We start from the raw sequence: 25,470 nt of genomic DNA, 5'->3' as shown, positions 1-25,470 counted from the left end.
AGTGTAAATTGTGTAACACAGCATTTTCTAGTCTTGTCCTCCTTTGTTCTTTGCCTAGTTGACACATAAAAGGAAAAGACTGCAACATAATTTTGACACAAAAATATAAATAAAAAATTGTTATTGTATTTGTTTATCACTTAATTTAATGGTTATTTTAAGTAATATGGTTGATTTTGATGGGAAACATAAGTTAATTATGACCACGCTTCCTCAGATTAAAAGTATAAAATGAAAGAGAGTCCATCTTGTAATCACACATCTACAGACGTTTACAGAACTGTTGGGTAAGTACATCTTTTAAAATACAAAATATCGTGATACAAAACATGCGCATTTCGAACTTATCGGACATACATCTTTCAATAAAATTGATCGTTAACTTCAGTTCCCATTAAATTGAACGTTTAATTCCAGTTCCCATTTAATTGAACGTTTATCTCCAGTTCCCATTAAATTGAACGTTTAACTCCAGTTCCTCGTCTTTGTTATAAAGTTACTTTCTTCTGAACGAGGTTTGGTTTATGGTTATACTTTTACAACATTGATAAAATACTTTAACGCTAATTTATGCTGTATTGTGTGATTGACTTTACAACTCTTCTAAGCTTAAAAGATATTTCAAAAAATGATAAAAATGACGATCCAGCGTGGAACTAAATAAACTGCTTTTAATGTTATTGCATGATAATTAAAGTCTCTGATAATAAGTTCTTATAAGGTTCTGTGCAATATTTCACTCGTTTTACCGATACATGATATTGGTTATACTTGTAGGATGAAATACCTCTTTGTCCTCGTGTGTGTGTTCTGTGCTGCTGCTGCTAAAAATTATGGAGGAGGCGGCGGAGGTATGTTTTTTAAATGCCGAAAGAGTTCAGTTTATCTTTTATATACACTTTGAGAAGTATCATTACATAAGGGGCGCTCGCTTCCCTCGCTCTAACCTCATATGGAATCTACTGAACCAAATATATGTCGTATGGTGTTACTAGTACACTGTGTAATAAATAATATTCCAGGCAAACAATACGGCTATTCGTAAACGTTAAATACTATCCCTTTCCAGGTATAGACTAAGTTTTAAAACAACAGTTTTGAGTTAAGTCTGACAAATTTAACTTAAACATTTGGATAAGGATGCAAATTAATGCTTAGAATATCAACATTGGGTTTCAATGTTTCAATTGTCAAGTTTTGTCCTGTAAATTTTTTTTTTAATTTCGAGAGAGTATTTCAAGTGAGAGGTTTACGTAGCTTAAAAACCAGGTTTAATCCACCATTTTTTACATGAGAAAATGCTGGTATCAGGTCAGGAATATGACAATTGTTATCCATTCGTTTGATGTGTTTCAGCTTTTGATTTGACCATTTGAGTAGGGACTTTCTTCCTGTTTGAATTTTCCTCGGAGTTCAGTATTTTTGTAATTTTTCTTTTTTCCATAGATTATTTTAAAGTATAAGTAGCAGAATTTTAGAACAAACATAGAACATGAAATTGATTTGTTGTTTGATAATAAATTTGGAAAATATTTATAATTTTGTTAATCATATACACGTATTGAATTTTGAAAGCGTCTCGGTTGAAAACTTTTAAAGGATATTTTGAATCCCTGAATAGTAAAAGGTTTGTATCTATGTATATACATATATGAAAGATATTTGTTCCTTATGATTTCCCAGAAAAAATACATACCTAACCAAAAACATATTGAACCAACAAACCATATAGCTGGCAAAACCAAATAGGGAATCGGTTAATTTAATAACACATTTTTTGTTAAAAACAAATAGGACTGTTATTTTAATTTGATTAGGTAGTTTTATCTTACTTAGTAATTTATTTGCTTAGGTATAGTATGGGGAGGAAGATCCATTGGAGGAATTGCTGGAGCAGGTGGTGGACCTGGTGGAGTGGGAGGCGGATGGATCGGAGGTGGCCGACGAGGTGGGGGAGCAATAATAGGCGGAGGTGGTGGTTGGCCGGGTAGTGGAGGCAACGGTGGATGGCCGAGTGGAGGCAACGGAGGTATAGGTGGTATAGGTGGTTGGCCAAGTGGAGGCAACGGAGGTATTGGTGGTGGTCCAATCGGAGGTGGTGGTGGATGGCCAAGCGGAGGAGGTGGATCACTCGGTCCTAGTGTAGGAGGAGGAGGTTGGCCAAGTGGAGGTGGTGGTATTGGTGGTGGTCCAATCGGAGGTGGTGGCGGATGGCCAAGCGGTGGTGGTGGATCACTCGGACCTAGTATAGGAGGAGGTGGATGGCCAAGTGGTGGCGGCGGTATCATTGGAGGAGGAGTCATCGGTGGAGGTGCTATCGGTGGAGGTGCTATTGGCGGGGGTGGATGGCCAAGTGGAGGTGGCGGTGGTATTATTGGTGGTGGAGGCATCATCGGAGGTGGCATAATTGGAGGAGGAGGTGGAAGAAAAAGTGAGTTTCATGTATTGCTCTCATATCTAAGAAAATAGAATATTATACAATTCTTCCTAAGCAAAGGGACCAAGCAGAGGCAACACAATATTATCAATAAAAAAATAAACAAACAAGAATATCAAAATCGGAGAGAAAGAATTGCCTATTTGATATGACAGAAATACACACATTTTAATTAATAATTATCACGTACGATAGACATGCTTAATAAAGTGATATAACAATAAATAGATGTGGTATGACTGTCCACAAGAAACCAAATGAAGTCAGCAACTATAGGTATCGGTGAATTTACGGTCAACAACAATATGAAAAAAACCAATACGGAACACTGAGAAATAAAAAGCTCAGGTGTAACAAAGTGTAATACAATTCAAACAAGAAAAAACTGTTTTGAATTTTTTTCCATCCTGAATCGTGTAATTGATTCTAAGAACTAATGTCAGATGACGTCTTATAATTCCACGTCATACCTATTAATTGTTGAGTAAAATTATTTTTTTTTCTTATATTTTCAGGAGGCGGTTACTAATAGCGACGAAAAGCTGACCCAGTGAGGAATCCCTAACGATCTGTACAACTTTGAATTTATGAAATCTCATTATGTTTTTATCAGTGAAATATATTCTTTTGCATTCATTGTGTATTGCATTTTCATATTGCTACAAGTTCAATTCGAGTACAAGTACTAGAAATCTCATTCCAACAAGTAATATGGGAGGATATTACAGCCCACACAATTGTAGAAATTTTAAAAATATACATCAAAGTCCAAAGAGTCTAATGTAGAGTTTGTGCAAAATGGAATTCAACATAAAGGTAATTACAGGTACCTGAACTCTTGACAGTATGCACATGTTGACATAATGATGCAACAAATTACAAAGTTCCATTTTAAGAGAATTCATATTTTATATATATGGTAACAGTAACAGCAAAATATGAATTTCAACAACTTGAAAAAATGAACTAGATTTAGCTACCTGTAATTTATCATTTGTTTAATGAATATAATTGTTTTGATCACCATCAGCATGCACTTTTGTGAGCTTTTGTTGTGATAAATACTTACACCTAATCCTCGAACGTCAACATAACTTTACAGATAAATTGTCGGTAGATAAAAGGATGTTGGCATTCAAATGATAAACCCAGTGAGGATACTAGTTCCACCTGCGTCGCCAACGGCGAAAGATGGTGTGTAGCAACCTCTCCATTCCGTCCGTTGGTCTGATAAATAAATTAATCAAAGATGCCAGGATTGAAATTTTGTTTTTGAGTCAGACGCTTGTTTTGACTTCAAAATGTTTATCAGTGACGCTCGAATAAAACAAAATTAAAAAAGCCAAATGAAAATCGAAGTTGAAAAGCATTGAGGACCCTACATTCATCAAAGTTTGGCCAAATACAGCTAGAAGAGCCTTAGTTTTTCAAATACTCAAAGTTTTGTAAACGGTTAATTTATAATTAGGCCTTATCAATGATAAGTCATGTCAAAGCAGAAGTGCTTACTACGGGGCAGGTGATACCCTCAAGAAAATACAAACTCCACCAGAAGTAGCAACGATCCAGTGGTTGTAAGCTTATCATATATACAAATGTACCAGGATTGACATTTTGTATTTGCGCCGAAAGTCGATAGGTCAGTTTGTCAAAAGACTTCTATTAGAGGGGATATATATTTTTGGTCTGCACTTCCTAATATCAGGTAACACTCATTGTACAAGGAAATTTTTCGTCAGATTGTTCTTGGCTTTTAATTAAGGTAAAGGCTTTATACAGTTTTTAAATGTGCCATGCAGTCATATCTTGTTTAACAATCGTTTGAAATTAAACAACACAATTGTTCAAGAAAGTTTTTTGTGTGAAAGTCTTCTTGGCTTACAAAGAAAATGAATGATAAGTTTTGGTCCATTATACATTTTATCACAAGTAATTGTATCAAGTAAATATTAAGTTTTTTCTATTATTCAATTTAACTGCAAATATATGATTTCATTTTTTTGTGACAAAGTTTTTAATCTATATTTTCAATTTAGTGGTTCCTACACATACGCATCGTTTTAGCAACAATAACCGTTTATGTTCTTGTTACTTTCTTATCCAGCGTGCACTGAGTTCCTGCATATCATTTACCTGTTTTCTGTGGATTATCTTGTATTCTAAAAAGTAAAATCACAAAAATACTGAACTCAGAGGAAACACAAATCGAAAAGTCCCTAATCACATGACAAAATCAAATGACAATACACATCAAAAACGAATGGACTTGCTACAGGCATGACGTCCTTCAAACGTTTTGAGTACACACCCGTGGTAAATTATGAATAAATTGTTTGGGCTGTTCCGATCGAACTCCCACGTCAAATCATTTTTTGGGATACGATTGCTTTTAAGCAATCTGTAGACTTATACCATTGACTCAGGGCCATGCCCTCACGTCAACCGTTTTATTTTAAACATTCAGTCACATCTCAGATTCTTGGGATTGTCTTGTTTTAAAGGTATAAAAAACAAATAAAGGATTAAATTTAAACAACTGTCCTATAATGTTCTTCTCATAATCTTTATGTTTCGATATTTCCCTTGACTTGTATACATTCGTGCTTTTAACAACACGGAAAATCAGAATTAAGCAGTATTTATATTTAGTGTTTTTATAAATTTAGAAACACGTCAGAGGTAATTCCCCAGTTTTGATAACATGCGAGAGTTCTTTGAATTCCGATCGATAAATCCATTTCTGTCATAAAAGAACTGAAGTGGAGTTTTCTTATATGTTACCGTTATGAAACTGATATTTGATATTGTACTTCCATAAAGAAATGGAGGTCGTTTAATTAACATTTAATATACGTCCATGCTACAAATCACAAGTCTAGGGTTTGTTTAAGTAATTGTGCACATGCGTATAGTTTTCTTGACTTGAAGGGGTATCAGATTGAATGGTTACTCTGGATTCCCCACTCTATTGATTAATTTGAAACTCACGAGATCCTTTCTATGTGTGTCTGCTATTGAGGGTTATTGTTGTTGCATAATTTAAAATCATATGCATCATTTAAATTAAAATAAATGTAGTCCACAACGTAAAGGTGTAACTAGAACAACCCTTCAGCCAAAATGGAGTCTTCCATATTATCGCTTCGAGTTGTATCCCTTCCGTAAGTAACTTCCGTCAAACGACGATACGTCGAGAAAAATTAACTCGTTTTGTTGATTGACGTCGTATTATATTAAAACCAATCGCAATTTAAACAGAGGAATGTGTACGAAAAGAAGTCATGCCCACTGACCCAAAGGAAATTAAATATTTAAAGAATTAGGAAAGGGGTTCCACCTAGAATTCACGTAGAAAAATAGGTGAGAAGGTACGAAGTGAAATACATTCTCTCACTCTCAGTGACTGCTGTGGAAAGTAAACTTGGAATTAATAGTACAAAAATAAAACCCAATAAGTACATTCTTCATACACTTGTATCGAAAATTGGCTATTTTTAAAGTTGAATAACTATTCAGATTACGTAAATAACATTGTACGAGCATTTTACACGTGCAGTTGAATTATTTTTGAAAATAATACTAATACATGTATCAATGAAAACAATGGCAATCGTATCCCTCAGAGAAATCTGCTCTTTGATTATGGATGAGCTACCCGACGTCATAGAACTATGACGTCAGAATATAAGCATTTTACTGGAAAATACACGCTTGTGAAACCGAAAATCATCACAAACAAGGAAACAAGATTCATCCAAATCATCTAAATATTTATTGTAAATAGTTTAAGCATGTCACTTATTCAGTTTGCTCCGTTCTTTTACGTCAATTTAATTGTGCGTTTATTCATGGGAAGGCAAATAATGCCTTCACCTAGAGCCATTTGATCCAAATCAATTCCCGTATTTGTCCTATTAGAATCGAAATAATTCATGGGGGCTTGAATATATCGTGATTTTACCACGGGTTGTCCCTTTATGCCGATATCTTACCCCTCACTATCGCTCAGTGTAAAATACTTGTCATAAAGGACCAACCCGTGGCAAAATCACGACATATTTAATCCCCCATAAATTACTTCTTAATTAACTATTATGTATCCGCGTTGATATTACATCATTGCATAATTGTTGCGAAATATTTGTCTGAATATGTACAAAAGGATTGACGTACATGCTACAACGATACCAACAGAGCGGTATAAGTAAGCTTTATTATCGCAGAACGGCAATAACAGCTTGAACAATTATTTTCAATGGTCCTTTCATAATATTATTTTTTGGAATATGGCCTTTTTTTAATGATTACGAATAAGAATCTTGAAAATATTTTTCATTTGCCAAAGCGAATTTCAAATCAGGAACCCATCTTCCTTTTATAACAAATTTAGACAAGCTCGTCACGGGAGGACATTCATTTTGTAATACTGATCACACAAATCTTTCACACGACCATAAAACTTCATTTGCTCTGAAATCGTTATCCATTCGTTTAAGGTCCTTGAGCTTTAGATTTTGCCATTTGATTACAGAATTGTCGTTATGAATTTTCTAGGGAGTTCAGTTTTTTTGTTTATTTACTTTTTCTGAAGAATACTCTAGGAAAAGGGTCTTTTATAGATTTTATACACAGAAGAACCTTTCCAGGTACAAGAAACATTGTGATCGAATATATAGCATGCAATTTATATTAGTCATTGATTTTTTTTTAATTTGTAAACATTTAGCCTTGAGCATCACTGAAGAGACTTTTATTGTCGAAATTTGTATATGGTTTAGAAAAAATTGGTACCGTAAATATTATTGCAACCGAAGATCTTTCGAAATGCAGTTATATTGATTACTACAGTACTGTTTTCTTGATCAAATACAAATATATTTGAACATGATTTCCCTTTACCTAGCCATATCTAAGGGACATTTAATTAATCCCTCGATTTTAGTTTGTAACCCGGATTTGTTTTCTCTCAATCGATTTATGACTTTCGAACAGCGGTATACTACTATTGCCTTTATTGACATACCCCTAATAGGTCCCATTAAACTGACCTAATCCATAACTAATACATTTATATTAAGCAAAAGTTTCAAAACCAATAGACTTTGTTTGAAGAGGAAGGATATATGGTACTGCATCCCAAAAATTATAGACTTAACACTAGGGGTTCTCCATGAACTTGACTTAAACAAAACTTATACATTGTTAGCGTCGCCGTCGGGAAAAAGAACGCCTAAGTCTCGCTTTTTCGACTTTGTCTACTCGAGACAAAGATAACAGTAGTATACCGGTGTTCAAAAGTCATCAATCGATTGAAAGAAAGCAAATCCGGGTTACAAACTAAAACCGAGGGAAACATATCATCTATAAGAGACAAAGGAACAATATAAACACTGAAATGCAACAAATACACTTGCCGATTCACATGAAAACGAAGTATTTGATAACAAATGCCATATTCCTGACTTGGTACAGGACATTTCAAGGAAAAATGATTGGTTGAACCAGATTTGATGGCTAGCCCAAATCCCCGTCTTATGACAATGTTAAACAATACAGCTAAAATAACAGCACACACACGCAAGAACATTTATCACAGAAAAATGTAAAATTCGATAATATAATACAAGTAGTCGACACAATATGCAGACCACAGAATAATAACTGATGATATATTGATAGACAAGCCATGTTAGATACGAGATCAAAAGATCAATGTAGGATAAAAAAAAAACTTAAATCAAATAGTTCGGAGTGTGGGTCAATATTGCTGCGAGTTTTGATTATCCAAAATGGATTTTATATGATTTTACATATATCCATATTTGTCAATATTTTTTCCAAAATAAAGTTAAGAAAGGGGGGGGGGGCACAAAACTATGTGAATTTTTTTGTTTTATCCTACATTGAACTTTTGATGTCGTTCCTTATTGTCCAGACTTAGTCAAAAACGAATATTCACTTAATATCTTAGCGAATGTCAGAAATGCTCTAATCGATCATCTATTTGGTTCTCGACTCCTAGGAGTCATCAAGATTAAGAATTGAACGATGGACAGTGAGTGCGTGAATTTTTCTTGCTACCTGATTGGAAGATATTACGAGACGTGAATAATCAAAGTTTATTGATTGGTTAGGAAAATCCAAACCAAGTAAATGTCCTTCAATCCCGTAGAGTATCGGATTTGTCCTCTCTATTTTAGCAATTAGATTTTACACAGGTAACCTTTATCTATAAATAGTCGAATCTTCTGGAGTAAACAACAACGTTAAACGATACTACTTCATAGCGTGTTTCCTCACGTGTGTGGTAAAATTTGTTGATTGATGCACGTGGCTATTCTAGTAAATGAATTATTCTACAAAGCGAGAGCACTTTCCATTTTCATTAGCTAAGAGTCGAATAGCCCTTTTTGAAAGGCTAACGCTTGTCTTATTTATGCTGTTAAAGTTAATGTTTGTAGTATACGTTTATCAATATCAATTAACAACATGAGAAGAGACAATTCTGTATGATCAATGTTTTGCTGTATTGTGTGTGTGTGCCCAAACGAAGAATAATTCTAAAAAAGGGCGAAAATATCAACTGGACATTCGATCTGGAAGTCGAAAACAAACTGACAACACTATGGCAAAAAAATTAAATGACGAAAAGACAAACATCAGTAGACAAAATATATCATCAAAAACTATTTACCGAGCAATTTAAACATAAAGGGTGATCCTGCTATACTAGATGCACCCGGTATGTTGCTTTAAGTTGTTCATGCTTCAAAACTTGGTCCTAGTCGGATAACAATCACATTTGTCATCCAGTCTTTACATTTATCTTTCGTCATGAATTCTGAAACCATTGTCGGCTTTACATATGGTAAAGGGAAACTGTATTGCACCTGGAACTTTTACAACATGGTGTTTCTTAAAGTTAGCTTTAACTCAACAGTCTGCAGCCTCAAAAGTACAGCGGACTAAATGTTGCCATCCGTACTTCACCATACATGCCGTAAATCAAGATAACAAATATATCGACATATTCGTGAATTAAATACGTTAACTACAAGACGTGCTGACTATATGATAGGAAAACGGTACAACTTAGTTCTATAAATATTTTTCTGAATCCGATTTATTCAAAACGAAACCACGTTATATGACTGAGTCTCTTCAAAACACACTTCAAAAGACCAAAGAGCAGAAAACATCCGAAGGCCACCAATGGGTCTTCAACACAGCGAGAAAATATCACACCAAGAGGTCGGCTTCAGCTGGCCCCTAAACAAAAAAAATGTACAAGTTCAGTGGTAATGGAGGCATACTAAACTCCTAAATATATATATGAACTAAAATTAAAAATCATACATGACTTACAAAGACACGAGGCTCCTGACTTGGGACAGGCGCAAAAATGCGACGGGGTAAAACATATTTTGTGAAATCTAAACCCTCCCCCTTTACCTCTAGCCAAATTTAGAAAAAAATCACAAAATATATGCAATCATTTCCAGTTGTTGGTATAGAATAAACTGCCGTCCGTTATTGTTTGTCTGTGAGTAAATTGGGTAGAAATAAAATAAAAATGATTCTAAAAACAGGTTGGAATGAGGAAAAATACTTTGTTTCAGAAAAAAAGTAAAAAAAATAATTGGTGTTTACATTCAAAATAAGGAACGAATAAATTACATTTTTTTTTAATCTATGGATAGTATATTTGGAGAACCGTTTTGTTCCCATTTATAAATCTTCTTTTTTTTTATGCTCGGAAACACAGTAGACCGTTTAAAAACAAATACATAAAGCATTGTTATCTTCCTATGTTGTCAATTTTCAATACTTTTGAAATACCGATGATTTTGTTTTATCTGCAATTCAAATAGAACATACAATCTTTTAATCCCAAAACGTGAAAGTTTGGTCTGATCTTATTTAGATTATTTTCACTACACAGAATCAGTTCAGGATGTTTTTACTTCCGATTTACACAAAATCCTGAAACCGTATGATTTTTTTTGTAAAAGGCAAAAGCATCTAAAATTATATTCGCTTCCATCAAGTTTAAGAAACATGCCATCTTCAAACTGACTAATGAGTGCATCATTCCAATTTAAACTCACCCGTTTTTTTTTATTCCTTTTTATTTGTATAGCAAGTAGTACCACCCTTTTGCGACAATCTTTAAAATGTTAAAAGCCATAATTAATAATATAAACTTAAGCATCTGCATGAAAAACACCCAAAATCTACTTGCAGTACTAACCCTTCTTTATAATGTTTCCCTAGATTAAATCGTATAAATGTCTAGTACTTCCTACTATGAACCCCTCTTCCGTTTAGCCCGGATCACTATTAAAGGCACACAGTACCTTTAAAGCTCTACTAGCAAGAACTGCATATACCATTGTCCTATATTTATTGATTAAGCTGATTGGTCGCCAACTACCCATCTAGCGCCTTTCTTTTCCTTCCTTGCGAATACAGGTAATAAAACTTTGGTACATAAAATTCTTAGAAATGGCCAAACTCATATTAATATTGCAAAGCTGAAAACAAAAGGACCAATATATTTCTAGAAAAAATCCACTGTAAATCCGTTAGATCCATGAGACTTTCCATATTGCAGTGTGTGAGAGCTTACCCATGTTCCATAAAAGACAAGTCTAACTCACAAAGCATTTCTTGTTTCTCACTGAGTTTTATGTCATGATTGAAAAACTGATTGTCATTAATATTGTTAGGTCAGAAATCACCTTTAAATTGTAGCCAACAAAAGACACAAATCAATAATAAAATTTAACAATATTTATTATACAAAAGTTTACAAGAAGTATTACACAAATATTACTGTCAACTTAACTGTCGAAATATGAGTCCAATCTTTTATCTTTATCTGTATCTAGAAATCCTGTCGGAATCCAATCTGAATATTACGTCCACTACTAAGGTCACAATCTAGTATGATGTTGTTTGTAGAATAAAAGTGTCAAACAAAATGCTGTGAATACTATAATGTCTATCGATGTCTAAGTTTGAGAGTTGAACTTTAGTGTCTGTATATATATAAAGTTGTCACGGAAAATTCTAGAACACTCTACAAATGGAACGTCCTAGAAAGTAACAACGGAAGTTTCTAGTAAAATGTAGAATTTAAATAATGCATTTTTTATTTAGATCATTCTGGAATCATTATGTAAGTCAAATGGAAAGTTCCAATCATTCTGTGATTGTTCCAGTGATTTCTAAACGGCACAGTCATAAGATTATTTTATAAACAACTATCAGACCACACAACACTAATTAGGCCAACATAAATAAATATAATAATTACAATATCATAACAATATTAAATGACTTTTATGTATACAGTGAACTATACGAATTTTCTGTTAAAACCGATAGATTGAAATTTGGTTTCCTTAGTCATCAATGAGTTCAGTCCTGGTTTTCTTTAGGAGGGTTTTCTTTGCTTACTCATAAAAGTAGTTGGTGGATCTTTCTCAATTCTCATGCCAATTTGACCGAGAACGGATAATATGATTTCCCTATGACAAACTAAGGTCGAGTTACTCTTCTCAAAGGTCACACTTCCTTTTGATTGAGTGACGTAACATTAATTTTGCAAAGGTTTATATTGTTCAATGGGAGATACTTAACGTAATGTATACTTTAAGAAGTACTAAGTCTTTCAGTCAGCATATTCAAAACTGATGGTACTGTTGCAGACTAATAGATTTTTGCAGAATTGTAACTGATGTAGAAAATAAATTTTAAAATCGAATGATTTTCAAATTTAATAAAAAAAAATAAATACAAATGTGTTTTAAACTTTAATAGCATAAAAAGAAGACTTACAGGAGGTCACAACGTTGAATGAATTCCCTGTACGACGCAATCAAGACGTTACGCTTTCAATAACCTTAACGGACTTCCGATGATCTCATCCTTAATGCTTGAAACAGTTTCATAAGTGCATTATCAAGATATAAAAAACTCCTCACACGAACTGTCAATGATATATGCTTGTACAGATGTATGTAGGTGTAGTGTACATTGTGTAATAGAGCACTTTTGGTCTTGTCCTCCTTTGTTCTTCGTCTTGTTGACATATAGAAGGAAAAGACTGCAGCATGACATTGAAACCTATTAATTTTTGTTTATTACTAAATTTAGAATGGTTATGTTGAGTAATGTGTTAATTTTTATATAACATGATTTTTTTTACGACCACGCTTCCTCAGACTAAAAGTATAAAATGAAAGAGGACCCTTCTTGCAATCACAAATATACAGACGTTTACAGAACTGTAAGGTAAGCAATTCTTTTAATGAAATATAAAATTTAATGGATGCATATTTCAAAATTGTATCGGTCATCCAATATTTAACAGTAAAGGGAATTAACCGAAAATAATAAAAAAACAACAACAACATTTTATAATATTTTTAAAGATGAAAAAATAATCAACTCAACTGTTTGTAAATAAATTAATGTACCGATTTAGATATATGTTATTTTGGGGTTTTAAAATATTTTTCCGAGGGAAATAAGAATAATATCAAGCATTTAAAGGTTATTTTACCTTCAGATAACTAGCATACATATAAAATGATTATGATAAGGTGCACTGAAAGCATAACAAAGAGATGTGTCCCTCTATTTTGGGCTGTAGATCTAAGACATAACATCCCATCCCAACCAATACGCATTACGAGACGCATGCTTTTAAAATATAAATTTATTTGTTTAGAATTAGAAGAACACAAGATGTAATTTGTTTGCCCATGAGCTAATTATTAGATACATTCAAAGAATATATTTTTTTTAAATATCTGTTTACTATATATACCTACTTACTTGATTGTTAAACTTTAAGTCTTAGTTTGAAAGTGTCTTCCTTCAGAATGAGGTTTAGGCTATGGTTATATTGGGACAACATTCGTAACATGGAAAATTTTTCACAACACATACATTTAAATGGGCTGATTGTTTTTTAATTTTCTTGTCAATGATTGCTTATTCAAGTTTCTGTATCATATGATTAAGTACAAGATTCACTCAATTTTCCGATGCATGATTTTTTTGATCATATTTGTAGGATGAAGTACCTTTTTGTCCTCGTGTGTGTGTTCTGTGCTGCTGCTGCTAAAAATTATGGAGGAGGCGGCGGAAGTATGTTTTTTAAACATTATTTATCATATTCCAAGCAAACAAATTGACTAAATAAATCTCAACCCTTTCCCGTTTCTTTGGGCCAATTGAACGAGTTTGAAAACCAATAGTTGGCGAACGATCTGGTTAAAAAGTATAACAAAAGTACTGGACTCCAGGTAGATTCAAATAGGGCAATCAATAAAAACTAATTCATTCAAACGTTATCATAATCAGCGAAATGGTGGAGTAAACATAGTTTTACAGCTATGTAATCCTATAATTATGTATAACAAAATTTAACCAACAAACAAATTAGAGAATTTGTCATTGCATCTACAAATGTATAAGTGTTTTCAAATATTCACCTGTTAATCAAGATTGTTGACCAGATTATTCTTTCTGACTAATTATTTGCTTATGTATAGTCTGGGGAGGAAGACCAAGTATTGGAGGCAACGGTGGATGGGCTGGTAGTGGAGGTAACGGTGGTTGGCCAAGTGGAGGGGGAGGTATAGGTGGTGGTCCTATCGGAGGCGGTGGAGGTGGATGGCCAAGCGGTGGTGGTATAGGAGGTGGTCCGATCGGAGGCGGTGTTGGTGGATGGCCAAGTGGAGGAGGTGGTATTGGTGGTGGTCCTATCGGAGGTGGTGGAGGATGGATAAGCGGTGGAGGTGGATCCCTCGGACCTGGTGTAGGAGGAGGTGGATGGCCTAGTGGTGGAGGTGGTATTATTGGAGGTGGAGGTGCCATCGGTGGAGGTGCAATCGGCGGCGGTGGATGGCCAAGTGGTGGTGGTGGCGGTATTATTGGAGGTGGAGGAATCATCGGCGGAGGTGGCATAATTGGAGGAGGAGGTGGACGAAAAAGTAAGTTTCGTGTATTTCTCATATCAAAGGGAATATAATAAAATTATTCTAAGTTAATTGGACCACAAAGACAAGCTAAAATTAGCAATGAACATTAAAAGAAAAGAGTAAAATATAGGGAAAAATTATATGATCTATATAAGTATACACATGTTTGAATTTATAACGATAAATCACTTTTAAAATGTAGATGTAGTATGATTGCCAATAAAACGACTGTCCATCAGATAGAAAATACAGTGAAAGTCAGTAATAATTGGTTACTACACGACCTTTAACAATAAACAAAATGAATACCGGTACTATACAGTAAGCTATAAAACGCCCAGACATGACAAATTCAATCTAAAAATTAAAGGCCTGATCTGATATTAATTGTATGAGTAAAACTAATGCTTTTTTTCATTCTTTCAGATGGCCGTTACTAAATGTGATGAATTTGTGACGACCCAATGAGGATTCCTAACGATCTGTACAACTTTATTTTTTTTGAAATCTCGTTATGTTTTTATCAGTGAAATATATATATTCTTTTGCATTTAATTTATTTTGAATATTCATTTGCATTTGCAAGGTAAATTTGAGTACGATTACCTGAAATCACAATTCAGAGACTATACTCTATCCCCATGCGTCACCAAAGGCGAAAGTAAGGATATTGACCGCTCCGCTTCTTCAATATGTTCACCAAAAATACCTTGGGTAGGACTTTTTCGTCAAAACTTTCTTGACTTTTATGAAAGTAAATGTTTTTTCTGTGTTCTGCAGCTTGATCAAGTCAAGTTGTAGATATTATGCTAATTATACACCCCGACCAAACTCTTCCCCGTTATACGATAGAAGCACTGCTTTAATCTTTACTTTCAATTCAATGGTCCCTATATATATTCACCACGAGAGAGAGAAGACTGACTCTTGAAACAAAACAAAAAATGTTTTGTGTTCTTGTTACCTTCTTTACAAGAGCAAACTTGCATTAGCTTTATTCGGCAATACCTATCGAAATTTCGGGTTCTCAATACTCTTAAACTTCTTATTATATTTGACCGTTTTATTATTCTTATTCGATCGTCAGTGGTTAGTATTTTGTAGACATGACGCGCTTTTGGCTTACACCATTTTAATCCTGGTATCATTGATGAGTTTATTGATATAACATCATTGTGTGGGTTGTATCAAAACAAAAATGATTATCGGAATATTTACCCAAGGTTTAAGAAGAAAAAAACAGAAAACACTTATATATTTTTCGGCATTAAAAAAAAATATTGTGAACATGAAATAGAATAAAAATGATGTATGACTGTTCAACGTCCTGTAAAACATTAAATACATATTCAGGTCTGGAACATAATTATGTGATATGAACATGAAACCTGCTGGTACAACATTGTATCATCATGCTTTTTCGTATACTTGTTTCACATAAAGATTTATCACCCTAGATGGACACAGTATTCTGACTTCGAGCCGACCAGTCTTTGCCCGTACTAATAAATATCGCGTACTTGTCAGATAAACAGCAAATACTAATTTTCAAGTTTTTGATTTGAACTGGTCGAAGATAGAATCCACGACTGCTATTCGCGGGTGAGCATGCTACCACTACAGCACCGATTTGGTGCGATAATTAAACCCCTAAATTTATTTTGGCAGAACGGGAGTGACAGCTTGGACAATTTTTCCATGGTTTTGTCAGACTCGTATTCTTTTCTCATTTTGTTTTTTTAAGAGTTTGACTCTTAAATTAAACTCACCATATATACCCGGTTATTATACATGTAATAAAATTGAGAATGGAAATGGGGAATGTGTCAAAGAGACAACAACCCGACCAAATAAAAAACAATAGCAGAGGGTCACCAACAGGTCTACCTCTAAACAAGTAAACACTCTACGACAGATCCATGCATTGGATCACCAGTGAAGATGATACACGGCTGAAAACATACATGATATTCAAAATTACTCTAACAATAAGCACAACAATATTAAATCTGCAAAATATGTTGAAGCACATTTTTGCTGTTACCTCGCCGGAATTTGAACACATATTATTGGAATATCGCGACAACACCACCTGCATTGTGTCTTTCCTCGTCATAAGAATCAACAAGTTGTAACTCTGTAATGATATATTAGGCATGAAGATGGAATTGATAACAGATTAGGTAAAATATCTATAAATAACCAGCATCAAATGTTGAACACCAAACGCGCTTTATATCTGCTGAAGACTCATCAGTGACGCTAAAATCAAAACAGCAAAAAACAAAATGAGGTAAAACGTTTTAGAGCATCGAAGACTCAAATTTCGAATAAACTTATCATAGATACCAGGATTAAATTTGTTTAAACGCCAGACGCGCGTTTCGTTTACAAAAGACTCACCAGTGACGCTCGAATCCAAAAAAGTTTCAAAAGCCAAATATAGTACGACGTTGAAGATCATTGAGGACCAAAATTCATAAAAGTTTTACCAAATACAGCTAAGGTCATATATTCCTAAGGTAGAAAAACCTTCGTATTTCAAAAATTCAAAAGTTTTGTAAACAATTAATTTTTAAAAATGACCATATCAATGATAATTCATGTCAGCATAGAAGTGCTGACTACTGGGCTAATGATACCCTCGGGAAATTAAAACTCCACCAGCAGTGGCATCTACCCAAGTTTAGTTAATTACATCATAGTTAATCTATACATTAGGAAGGTATTTCTAAGCATTTCGAATAATCTCACAGATGTTTTTCATTTGCGAAAGCAAATTTTTGATTCCACGAGGATTCCATCTCTATTTTGATAACAAATTTGGACAGGATGGTCGCGTTGTAAAATTACTCTGTACTACTGCTATTACAAATCTTTTAAACAGAACTAAGTTGATATAAAAAAAAGAAAATGTGGTATGATTGCCAATGAGACAACTCTTGAAAAGAGACCAAATGACACATAAATTAACAACTTTAAGTCACCGTACGGCTTATTTGTCCTGAAATTCTTATTTAATAACTTTTAAGAAAAAATCTTTAGGCAAAGGTTTCTTATACAACCATGTATCTTAATCAGCTAAATAGGAATAAAAACGTTCCGTTAAGCAAAATTGACTGACTAAGTATTAAAACATAAAATTAAAATGTTTACTATATTTGTTCCAAATGTCGTGCAGGAAAGATGTGATTTAAACTTAAATAAGTTTTGTAGTATTAAGACCAAATAAAATAACAACATGAGAACACAGTACGATTACGCAATAATTTTTCGCAACATGACGCCAGTGTACCAAAACGAAAAACAATTTAAAGTTATTGATGTTTAAAGCCTAGCCTGTTTACAATCACGTGTACCACTATACTCTTTATATAAGGAAACCGTTCTGATTTGTGTGTACACCAATGTGAGAGGTCCACTACACATGCCCCAAATCAAAGTGAGAAAAAAATTCTGAATAGTTTTGTATGTAGATTGCTGTGTCAATATACGTATAGGCACAATTTTGTAAAAATATTTGATCCAGTCAATGTCAATCATAGAAAAGTGCTTGCTATGACAACACATGTATTTCTGAATGGAAATTTTGTTCATCGCTCTGTAAACATAACTTATCTGTTAACTTAAAATGATTATCGAATCCTTTAATGGCTTCGAGTTATTATCAAGCACTTGAAGATTAACTTTCTGTAAACAATCTTTATGTTACCCTAATTACTATTGAAAGGTGATAGTGCAATAGGAAACCCGGGATTGAAGAAAGAGAAAACAAACGTAGAAAAAAGATACAATTAACCGATTCCGAATTGATAAAAACAAATAATAATACATCAAATCATTTAATAACCTTTATTTAAAAGTTTATTAAAGAATTGCAAAGCTAGTAAATTAAAAAAAAAAAAAGAATCATGGCACTATGTTTTGGATTTTTTGGTTTTCAATGCTCTCCAATTTCAATGAGAATTTGACCTTTCAAATGTTCATTGTAACTGACAAGCCTCATGTTATACACGAAATGCTCATCCGGGTATCTATTTATAAGCCTGTTATTCTTTATGAGCTTTTTACAATCAATGGGTTCGATGCGATTGCTCGACAACGATTCGACCTGTAGAGGATCACAAGCTCCACTTTGACATAAAATATCATTGATATGTTAATCTACCTTAACTAGAAATAAGAAGATGTGATATAAGTGCCAATGAGACAACTCCCATTCCAAGTCACAATGTGTAAAAAGTAATCAATTATAGGTCAAAGTACGGCCTTGAACAAGGAGCTCACACCGAACATCAAGGTAAAAATGGATTCTAAATGATTAGGGGAAAATCATTCAAACGGGAAAACTAACGGTCTCATCTATATAACAACGACAAACAAGAAACACGTAAGAACCATGTCAACAAACATCAACCATTGGATATACTTTTCCAACCTATTCGGTATTTAATAGCTTGCAGCTCCTACTCAGACTATGTAAAACGTTACCAGTATCTGCACAGACAGATGATGAAGCAGGGAAAGTCAAAGAAAGTTTCGTCCTATGTTTAAAAAAGTTCATCGGATCGTACCAAGACCTTGTTGATAAATCTTCCATATCAACCTCACAAATAATACAAGATGGTCTTGAAGCATAGATTCCTGGTACTAACGATTTTAATCATCTTTATATGGTATTCTTTCATTTGTCTTTATGCATATTACTTTTACTGTTTAGTCTTTTTTTGTGATATCGATTTTACGTGGCTTTTTACTTATTGCATCCCGTAATTGTGTTATTGTACTATGGTAAAAAAAATTGTAATCGTGTCCGTCATTTTTCTTATGTGCTTGGTCTTTTTTTTTTGGCATTTGTTTTTCATTGTTACATGACGTGGCTCTGTACTTATACATGAACATCCCGTGATTGTGTCATTGTGCTATGGTATACGTAATATTTTGTATTCCTGTCTTTCATTTTTGCAAATGTGCTTTGCCTGTATGCCTTTTGTGGTCCTTTAAATTTGTTACATAATTTCTTTGTTTTCATAGTGATTAAAATATAACACAATGTTGACTGCTTTGCCCCTATGTTTGACATTTTCACCTATTATTTCTGTTTGTTTTGTTCATACATCGTTTCAATATAATGGAATTTAATGCGACTGTAATACATGTGAGAGGTGAGCTAGCTTTAAAGCCAGGTTTAATCCACTACTTAATAAAATGCCTAAAATAAAATATAATAAAATCAGGAATATGATAGCTGTTATCCATTGGTTTGATATGTTTGAGCTTTTGAATTTTGCCATTTGACTAGGGACTTTTCGTTTTGAGTTTTCCGCAGAGTTCAGTATTTTTAGATAGGTTTCTGACTTATAACGGGTGCAAAAAAGTGCCGCGGGTTTAAACGTTTTCAGAGCCGTGGAACTTGAGCCTACTAGGACACAGAAGTGTAACATTACAACTTTGAAAGACACACTATAAAATATCAATTGCAATGGTTTAACACAATCAAAAAGACATATTTCTATGTTGTTATGTTACACTACTACTTCAGGTTAATTTGGAGGTTTATTTGTCTACAATACGTTACAGAATAGTAATAAATATTAGAAATAAAACATGCACAGATAACGTAGTTTATTATATATGCATCCATTAGTTCCATAATTTCCATAACATTGTAAAGACAAGAAACTCGCTGCATATGACTTAATGTAAAAGGTATAATAAGGTACCGTTTTGACACTTTGAATATCAGTACTCATATGTTTAAATTTGTAGAAAAAGGATAATGTGTATCCATCCATGACCAACAATCAGTACAGTCACAGCAAAAAAAACACAAAAAAGAAAAAGAACAGCGCTTTTTCGTACTGATTGTCATTAGGGCTTTTCAATTCCTACATTTATGTTATGAAAACACTTTTAAAATAGCTTGATTTTTATATCTCGTCATTAATATCTTTAAAATTCATATAACAGGTTTGACGTCGCTAACGGTGTTGGTGATAATACGACGTTTAGCTTTCCAGTTCGCTTCTGTTTCATTTGTTAAAAGTTTCGGAATTGATAACTATATACATGGATACATCAAAATGTGCGTTATTAAGAGAAGAATTGGAATATGCCTTAAAACCAATAAATTACTTTCATTTTGTAACTCGAATTATCCCTAATAACTAATTTTGCGCGTGTGGACAAGTAACACCGCAAAATATGACCCCGTTGCTTTGGAGCTAGTCGTGTCATTGTTTAAATTTATTAGAAAAAAAGCAGTCTTTGATGTTAATGGCGTATGTTTTATTTATGACGTAACCGTTAATTGGACATGTGTGACGAGGACGAAGAGTTCACTTTGTTTTGTGGTCAAGCCGAAAATAGTAAAAAAAAAATATGGATACGGGAGAAGTTAAGAGTGATAATTTAAATAGATTAATCCGAAATTGGTATATCAGTGTATTACTTATATAAGAAGGTAAAAAAATAAAAAGTTTTGTTACAATATTTCAAAGTATCGTGGCAGAATTTATAATTATTGGAAATCTTTATTTCTGTCACAAAACCTAAATCTCTCATTTTATAAAGAGCTCTTCAAAATTCGAACGAATGCCTGCTGACCCAAATTACAACTTACATATCCACCCTTCCTCTGTCAAAATTATATAATACATATAGAATATTCTATGTCTTTGTTTAGCATGTTTAGTAAATATTGTTTGAATTATGTCATAAATTGATAATTTTATTAAGTCCGTTTAAATGTCACACTTGCCGTTTTTTGACGTTTCGGCGTATTTCTTAAGTGTCTTATGAAAAACAATAGGCATTTGCGGTCTTTTCTACGATCTGAAATTTTATTTAAACGTGTAAAGATGTCTTTTAAGTGAATGAAAATAAAATATGTTTCAAGGGAATATTTATTAAAAAGAAAATAAATGTGATCTTTTTGTTTGTGTCTAGTCAAAATGTCACAAAACGTGTTTTTTACATTTTTGTTACAAATATGGATAGTCATATACTACAGTTTTGGTGGGGGAAATTTTTGAAATTATAGTAGCACAAAAAGTACTATATAACTTTAAAATATACATTTTAGGGATTTATTTGAACCCATTTTCTACTATACGTCGAAAGTATACACGACACAGTCAGCGGCTACTTTTGTTTAGGCATAATGTCACACCATGCTTTTTCACTCGTTTTGACGTGACGTTCTCTATAGTTTGACATGTAGAGTGCCCTACATAGCAAATATATCATGCAAAACCATAAAAAAATTTATGAATCTTTTTTTATACAATTTCTCAACATATTTTCATCGAAACTAATTAAGATAAATAACTGTATCGGTTTACTTGTTCATTGTTGAGATTAGATTTCCTTTTGTATATGCAGTTGACAAATTAGATTACATTATTTTTGTCTTTGTTCTAATTGAGATTATGACACAGTGATGACTGCTGTATCCCTATTTATACACTTTTACCAATTTTGTCTGTTTTGTTCATGCTTCGTTGTAAATATAATAGAATGTGATGCGACTGTCATACTTGTTAGAGGTTTGGCGCTATGAAATTAGTTTCAATAAACCATTTTCTACATTTGAAAATGCCTGAACCAAGTCAGGAATGTGACAGTGTTTGTCCATTCGTTTGATGTGTTTAATCATTTGATTTTGCCATTTAATTAGGGACTATCCGGTTTGGATTATTGTCTCGCATAATAGTAAAACGTATATATTTTGGAACTAACAGAGTTAATAGACTGTTACACTTTGAGACTGCACATGCTAGTCAGCGATCTTATACACCCACATGAAGGAATTTTTTTTTTACATTTCAGATCTTAAATTTAATATATTAATATCAATTGATATCAGCATGCATTGTTATAATTTTATTTGTTATTCTAGTATCAACGATACCATTTATCAATTGTTGTAGTAACATTTGAATTTTACTCTTACATATTTCACATTTTGGTTTTTATTTATTCACTTCAGTTGGAATATCAGGAAAAGAAAATCATAAATAACCTGTGCATTAAACCCGTATACGTAGTTATCGATGTTTCCATTTGATAAAAAGGAGTAGTCGATAAAGAAATAAGTTGTTTGTGTTCCTAGTTATGTTATTGTGTACAGTCTGTGAAAAAGCGTTTTTTATGAAGTTTAACATGACAGAAACATATGAGGTCACCTTTTTCACAAATAAATAATTTCTCTCAAGATACACAAAATTGACAATGTAATGTTCGACGATCATGTAACACATAAATTTAACATAAGTCAATTGTTATATTTTTCGCAACCAATATAGTTTTAATGGCCATTGCTAATTATAACATGTAACACATAGCGAAAACACCGAGAAAAATATGTTACATTTCCTCAGTAAACATGTATATATGGTTTCGAGTCTTAAGTCTACGGTCACTGACATATCCAATCATATATAAGGTAAGATGTTTGCTTTTCAAATTTATGTCTGACTTTTTTATATAAAAAAATTATTAACAAAAAAAAGTTAGATTTGAAGTGTCATTTTTAAACAGAAAATAACATTAAGGAGATAATAGAAATAATAACAACAATAACAAACACGTTTCTCTTATGGAATTTCTGGTTCTGTGATAAAGAAAAATATTTTGTATAATAAAACTGTAATGCAAAAATTAAGGATGTTCGCTTCTCAAATTCAAAATAACAAACTTTTTAAAAGATAGGTGATAAAAGAACTAAAAACGCATTGTTGCAGTAACCTTTGAAAATTCAATGAAACACATAATCCATGCCCTCAACAAAAAGTTAAATAACAGAACTCCAAGGGAAATTCAAAACGGGAAATCCATAATCAAATGACATAATAAGCTCACACAAATCAAACGTATGAATAACAATTGTCATATTACTGACTTGGTACAAGAATTTTCTTATGTAAAAGTTATCCGATTCTTTTAAACATTATGTTATCTTTTTATAAATGCATATGTGTATATAATTTGAACACTTTTAAGTGCAATATTCAAATTGGATGCCACTGTAATGTCATGAACATGATGAAATAGATATTTAACCTTATTTAAAAGATCAGGTTATCTGCAGTTTTGGGGCAAATTTAATATGAGCCAAGGCATTACAGAAATGATGATTACCATCATAAACATCTTTGTTTTGGTCACTTATTGCAAACTATCTTCAGTGGTAAGTTGTTGGCTCGTGCATTTAATAAATGACAAAATCGCAAAGTGAGACTATTTTGTGATTTATAGTGCATGCAGTAAAATAAAGATTGTTTAGTGCAAAAGCAAATACTTTGACTCAATTAAGAGGAATAAAGAGGAATAAATGAAATTGATTTTTTGCTTCTTGCAAAATTTGAAGGAACATTTTGATAGATACATAATCCTTTTAGCTTTTCGAATTCAAGTGTACAAAATATTATGATGTTTTTTGTCGAATCATTTCATTCTAACTTGCAATTGTTCGAGACAACCGGAACGTACATATGTATAAATAAGAAAAAAAACCAAATGATTTGAACAATACGAATTTAAGATGTAAGAACTCAAAAAATGTTCCCATAATGTAACGATATTTTCAAGAAATTGATAAATGAAGACAAATAGAATTATACAAATTTCACCTCTAAAATTTGTTCAAAACACCCTAACAAAATCCAAGTATAAAATACAGGTTATATTTATTAACAAACATTACTAATACATAAAACAATTCATGTAAGTAAATAATAAATCTTCAAAACAATTTCAAAAACTGAGTATTGAGTAAAAATTATTTCAATATTTTCTTTATACGTTCATATTTATTTTTCATACGAAAGATCATTGCAAATACATAACATTCTTTTATATGTAATATACATGGGGTTATTGGTATTACATCCTAAGTCTTGAATATGAAGATAACTACATATAAATGCATAGTGTTATTTGTTTGTTAATTTTCTCAAATGACAAATTCTTTTCATTCATTCTGAATAAAAAAACATTTGCATTACAATATCTGTTTGATTCCCGGTTGATTCAATTACAAAGAGAAAATTTCCACCTAAATATTTTCGTAACTATTGTTCACAAGAAGGTGCATTTTACAATTATGATTATTCTTATTTAATTTCCAAACCTTTATCAAATATTAAAATATTGGAATAATTTGAGAATCAAAATAGATTTAGTTGAAGTTCAGGAGGTATATATTTTTTTATCGAGTTGTTGAAAAAAGTGAAATGACAAAAATATTGAACTCCGAGGAAAATTCAAAAAGGAACGTCCCCAAATAAATGGCAAAATCAAAAGTTCAAACACATCGAACGAATGGATAATTTGTTATTTGCAATATAGAGTTAAAATTTAACGTTATCCCATGACAAGGGCATAAATTGTGTACTTTAAATTTATATAAATATTACATTTCTGATTACTTTTTCCTCTGTAAAGTTTAACATTATTTTGATTTAAACTTTTTACTATCAAGCACATTATTGGGTCTTTGATTGGGCTTTAATGGCTCGTACTATATATTTAAGGAGGAACATTCCATGTTGTTCGGAGTAAAAAAAATACTTAGCGATCATCTGTTCTTAGATACAAAGCAACTGACGTGTTTGATAAAAGAATCCTTAGAATATCTTTGTATCTGTCTTAACAATTATTCCTTGTTAATATTAATATACACGATAGTTCCATAGCCTCTATTACGATGTAAACAATTTAGATTTGCATTGTGTCTGTACCAGGCATTGTTATTACATTTAATTATATTTCAGAATGAGGTGCATCATAGTTTTAGTATTTGTTGTAAGTCTAACATCCGGGCATAAAAGGAAGTCAGGGAACAGTATGTATAATTCAGACAGGTTTATTTGCTACATTTTTGAATTATCATTCAGAAATTACAAGGTTTCTTTGAAACTTTTAGTTTTATGTTAGTTGTTGTATAGAGCTGATTTAATGAGTCAAACATATTCAAACTATGTTAAAATCGGGAATAGGCCATAATGTGTTATTATACAGATCAGACGACGACTA

The 25,470-nt window shown here is 32.6% G+C and overlaps 2 protein-coding genes across 2 annotated transcripts; both read left to right on the top strand.

Moving 5' to 3' along the window:
- Positions 1-215: 215 nt before the first annotated feature.
- Positions 216-3,073, top strand: LOC139519469 (uncharacterized). Its single transcript, XM_071311579.1, has 4 exons — positions 216-287; positions 778-851; positions 1,853-2,431; positions 2,953-3,073. Exons 1-4 carry the CDS (start codon positions 232-234, stop codon positions 2,964-2,966), a joined length of 723 nt encoding a protein of 240 aa, XP_071167680.1. The 5' UTR covers positions 216-231; the 3' UTR covers positions 2,967-3,073.
- A 9,534-nt stretch (positions 3,074-12,607) lies between these two features.
- LOC139518417 (uncharacterized) lies at positions 12,608-14,988 on the top strand. Its single transcript, XM_071309961.1, has 4 exons — positions 12,608-12,736; positions 13,524-13,597; positions 14,005-14,445; positions 14,860-14,988. The coding sequence occupies exons 1-4, from the start codon at positions 12,681-12,683 to the stop codon at positions 14,871-14,873; spliced, it is 585 nt and encodes a 194-aa protein (XP_071166062.1). The 5' UTR covers positions 12,608-12,680; the 3' UTR covers positions 14,874-14,988.
- Positions 14,989-25,470: the final 10,482 nt, after the last annotated feature.

This window comes from Mytilus edulis, chromosome 4, assembly GCF_963676685.1.
Source record: "Mytilus edulis chromosome 4, xbMytEdul2.2, whole genome shotgun sequence".
Classification (NCBI taxonomy): Eukaryota; Metazoa; Mollusca; class Bivalvia; order Mytilida; family Mytilidae; genus Mytilus; species Mytilus edulis.
This window is presented reverse-complemented; position numbering and strand designations above follow the sequence as displayed.

Coding starts and splice junctions, on each gene's coding strand:
- LOC139518417 (XM_071309961.1), top strand. CDS start 12,681: ATGAAAGAGGACCCTTCTTGCAATCACAAATATACAGACGTTTACAGA. Junction 12,737..13,523: donor GACGTTTACAGAACTGTAAG/GTAAGCAATTCT, acceptor TCATATTTGTAG/GATGAAGTACCTTTTTGTCC. Junction 13,598..14,004: donor TTATGGAGGAGGCGGCGGAA/GTATGTTTTTTA, acceptor GCTTATGTATAG/TCTGGGGAGGAAGACCAAGT.
- LOC139519469 (XM_071311579.1), top strand. CDS start 232: ATGAAAGAGAGTCCATCTTGTAATCACACATCTACAGACGTTTACAGA. Junction 288..777: donor GACGTTTACAGAACTGTTGG/GTAAGTACATCT, acceptor TTATACTTGTAG/GATGAAATACCTCTTTGTCC. Junction 852..1,852: donor TTATGGAGGAGGCGGCGGAG/GTATGTTTTTTA, acceptor TTATTTGCTTAG/GTATAGTATGGGGAGGAAGA.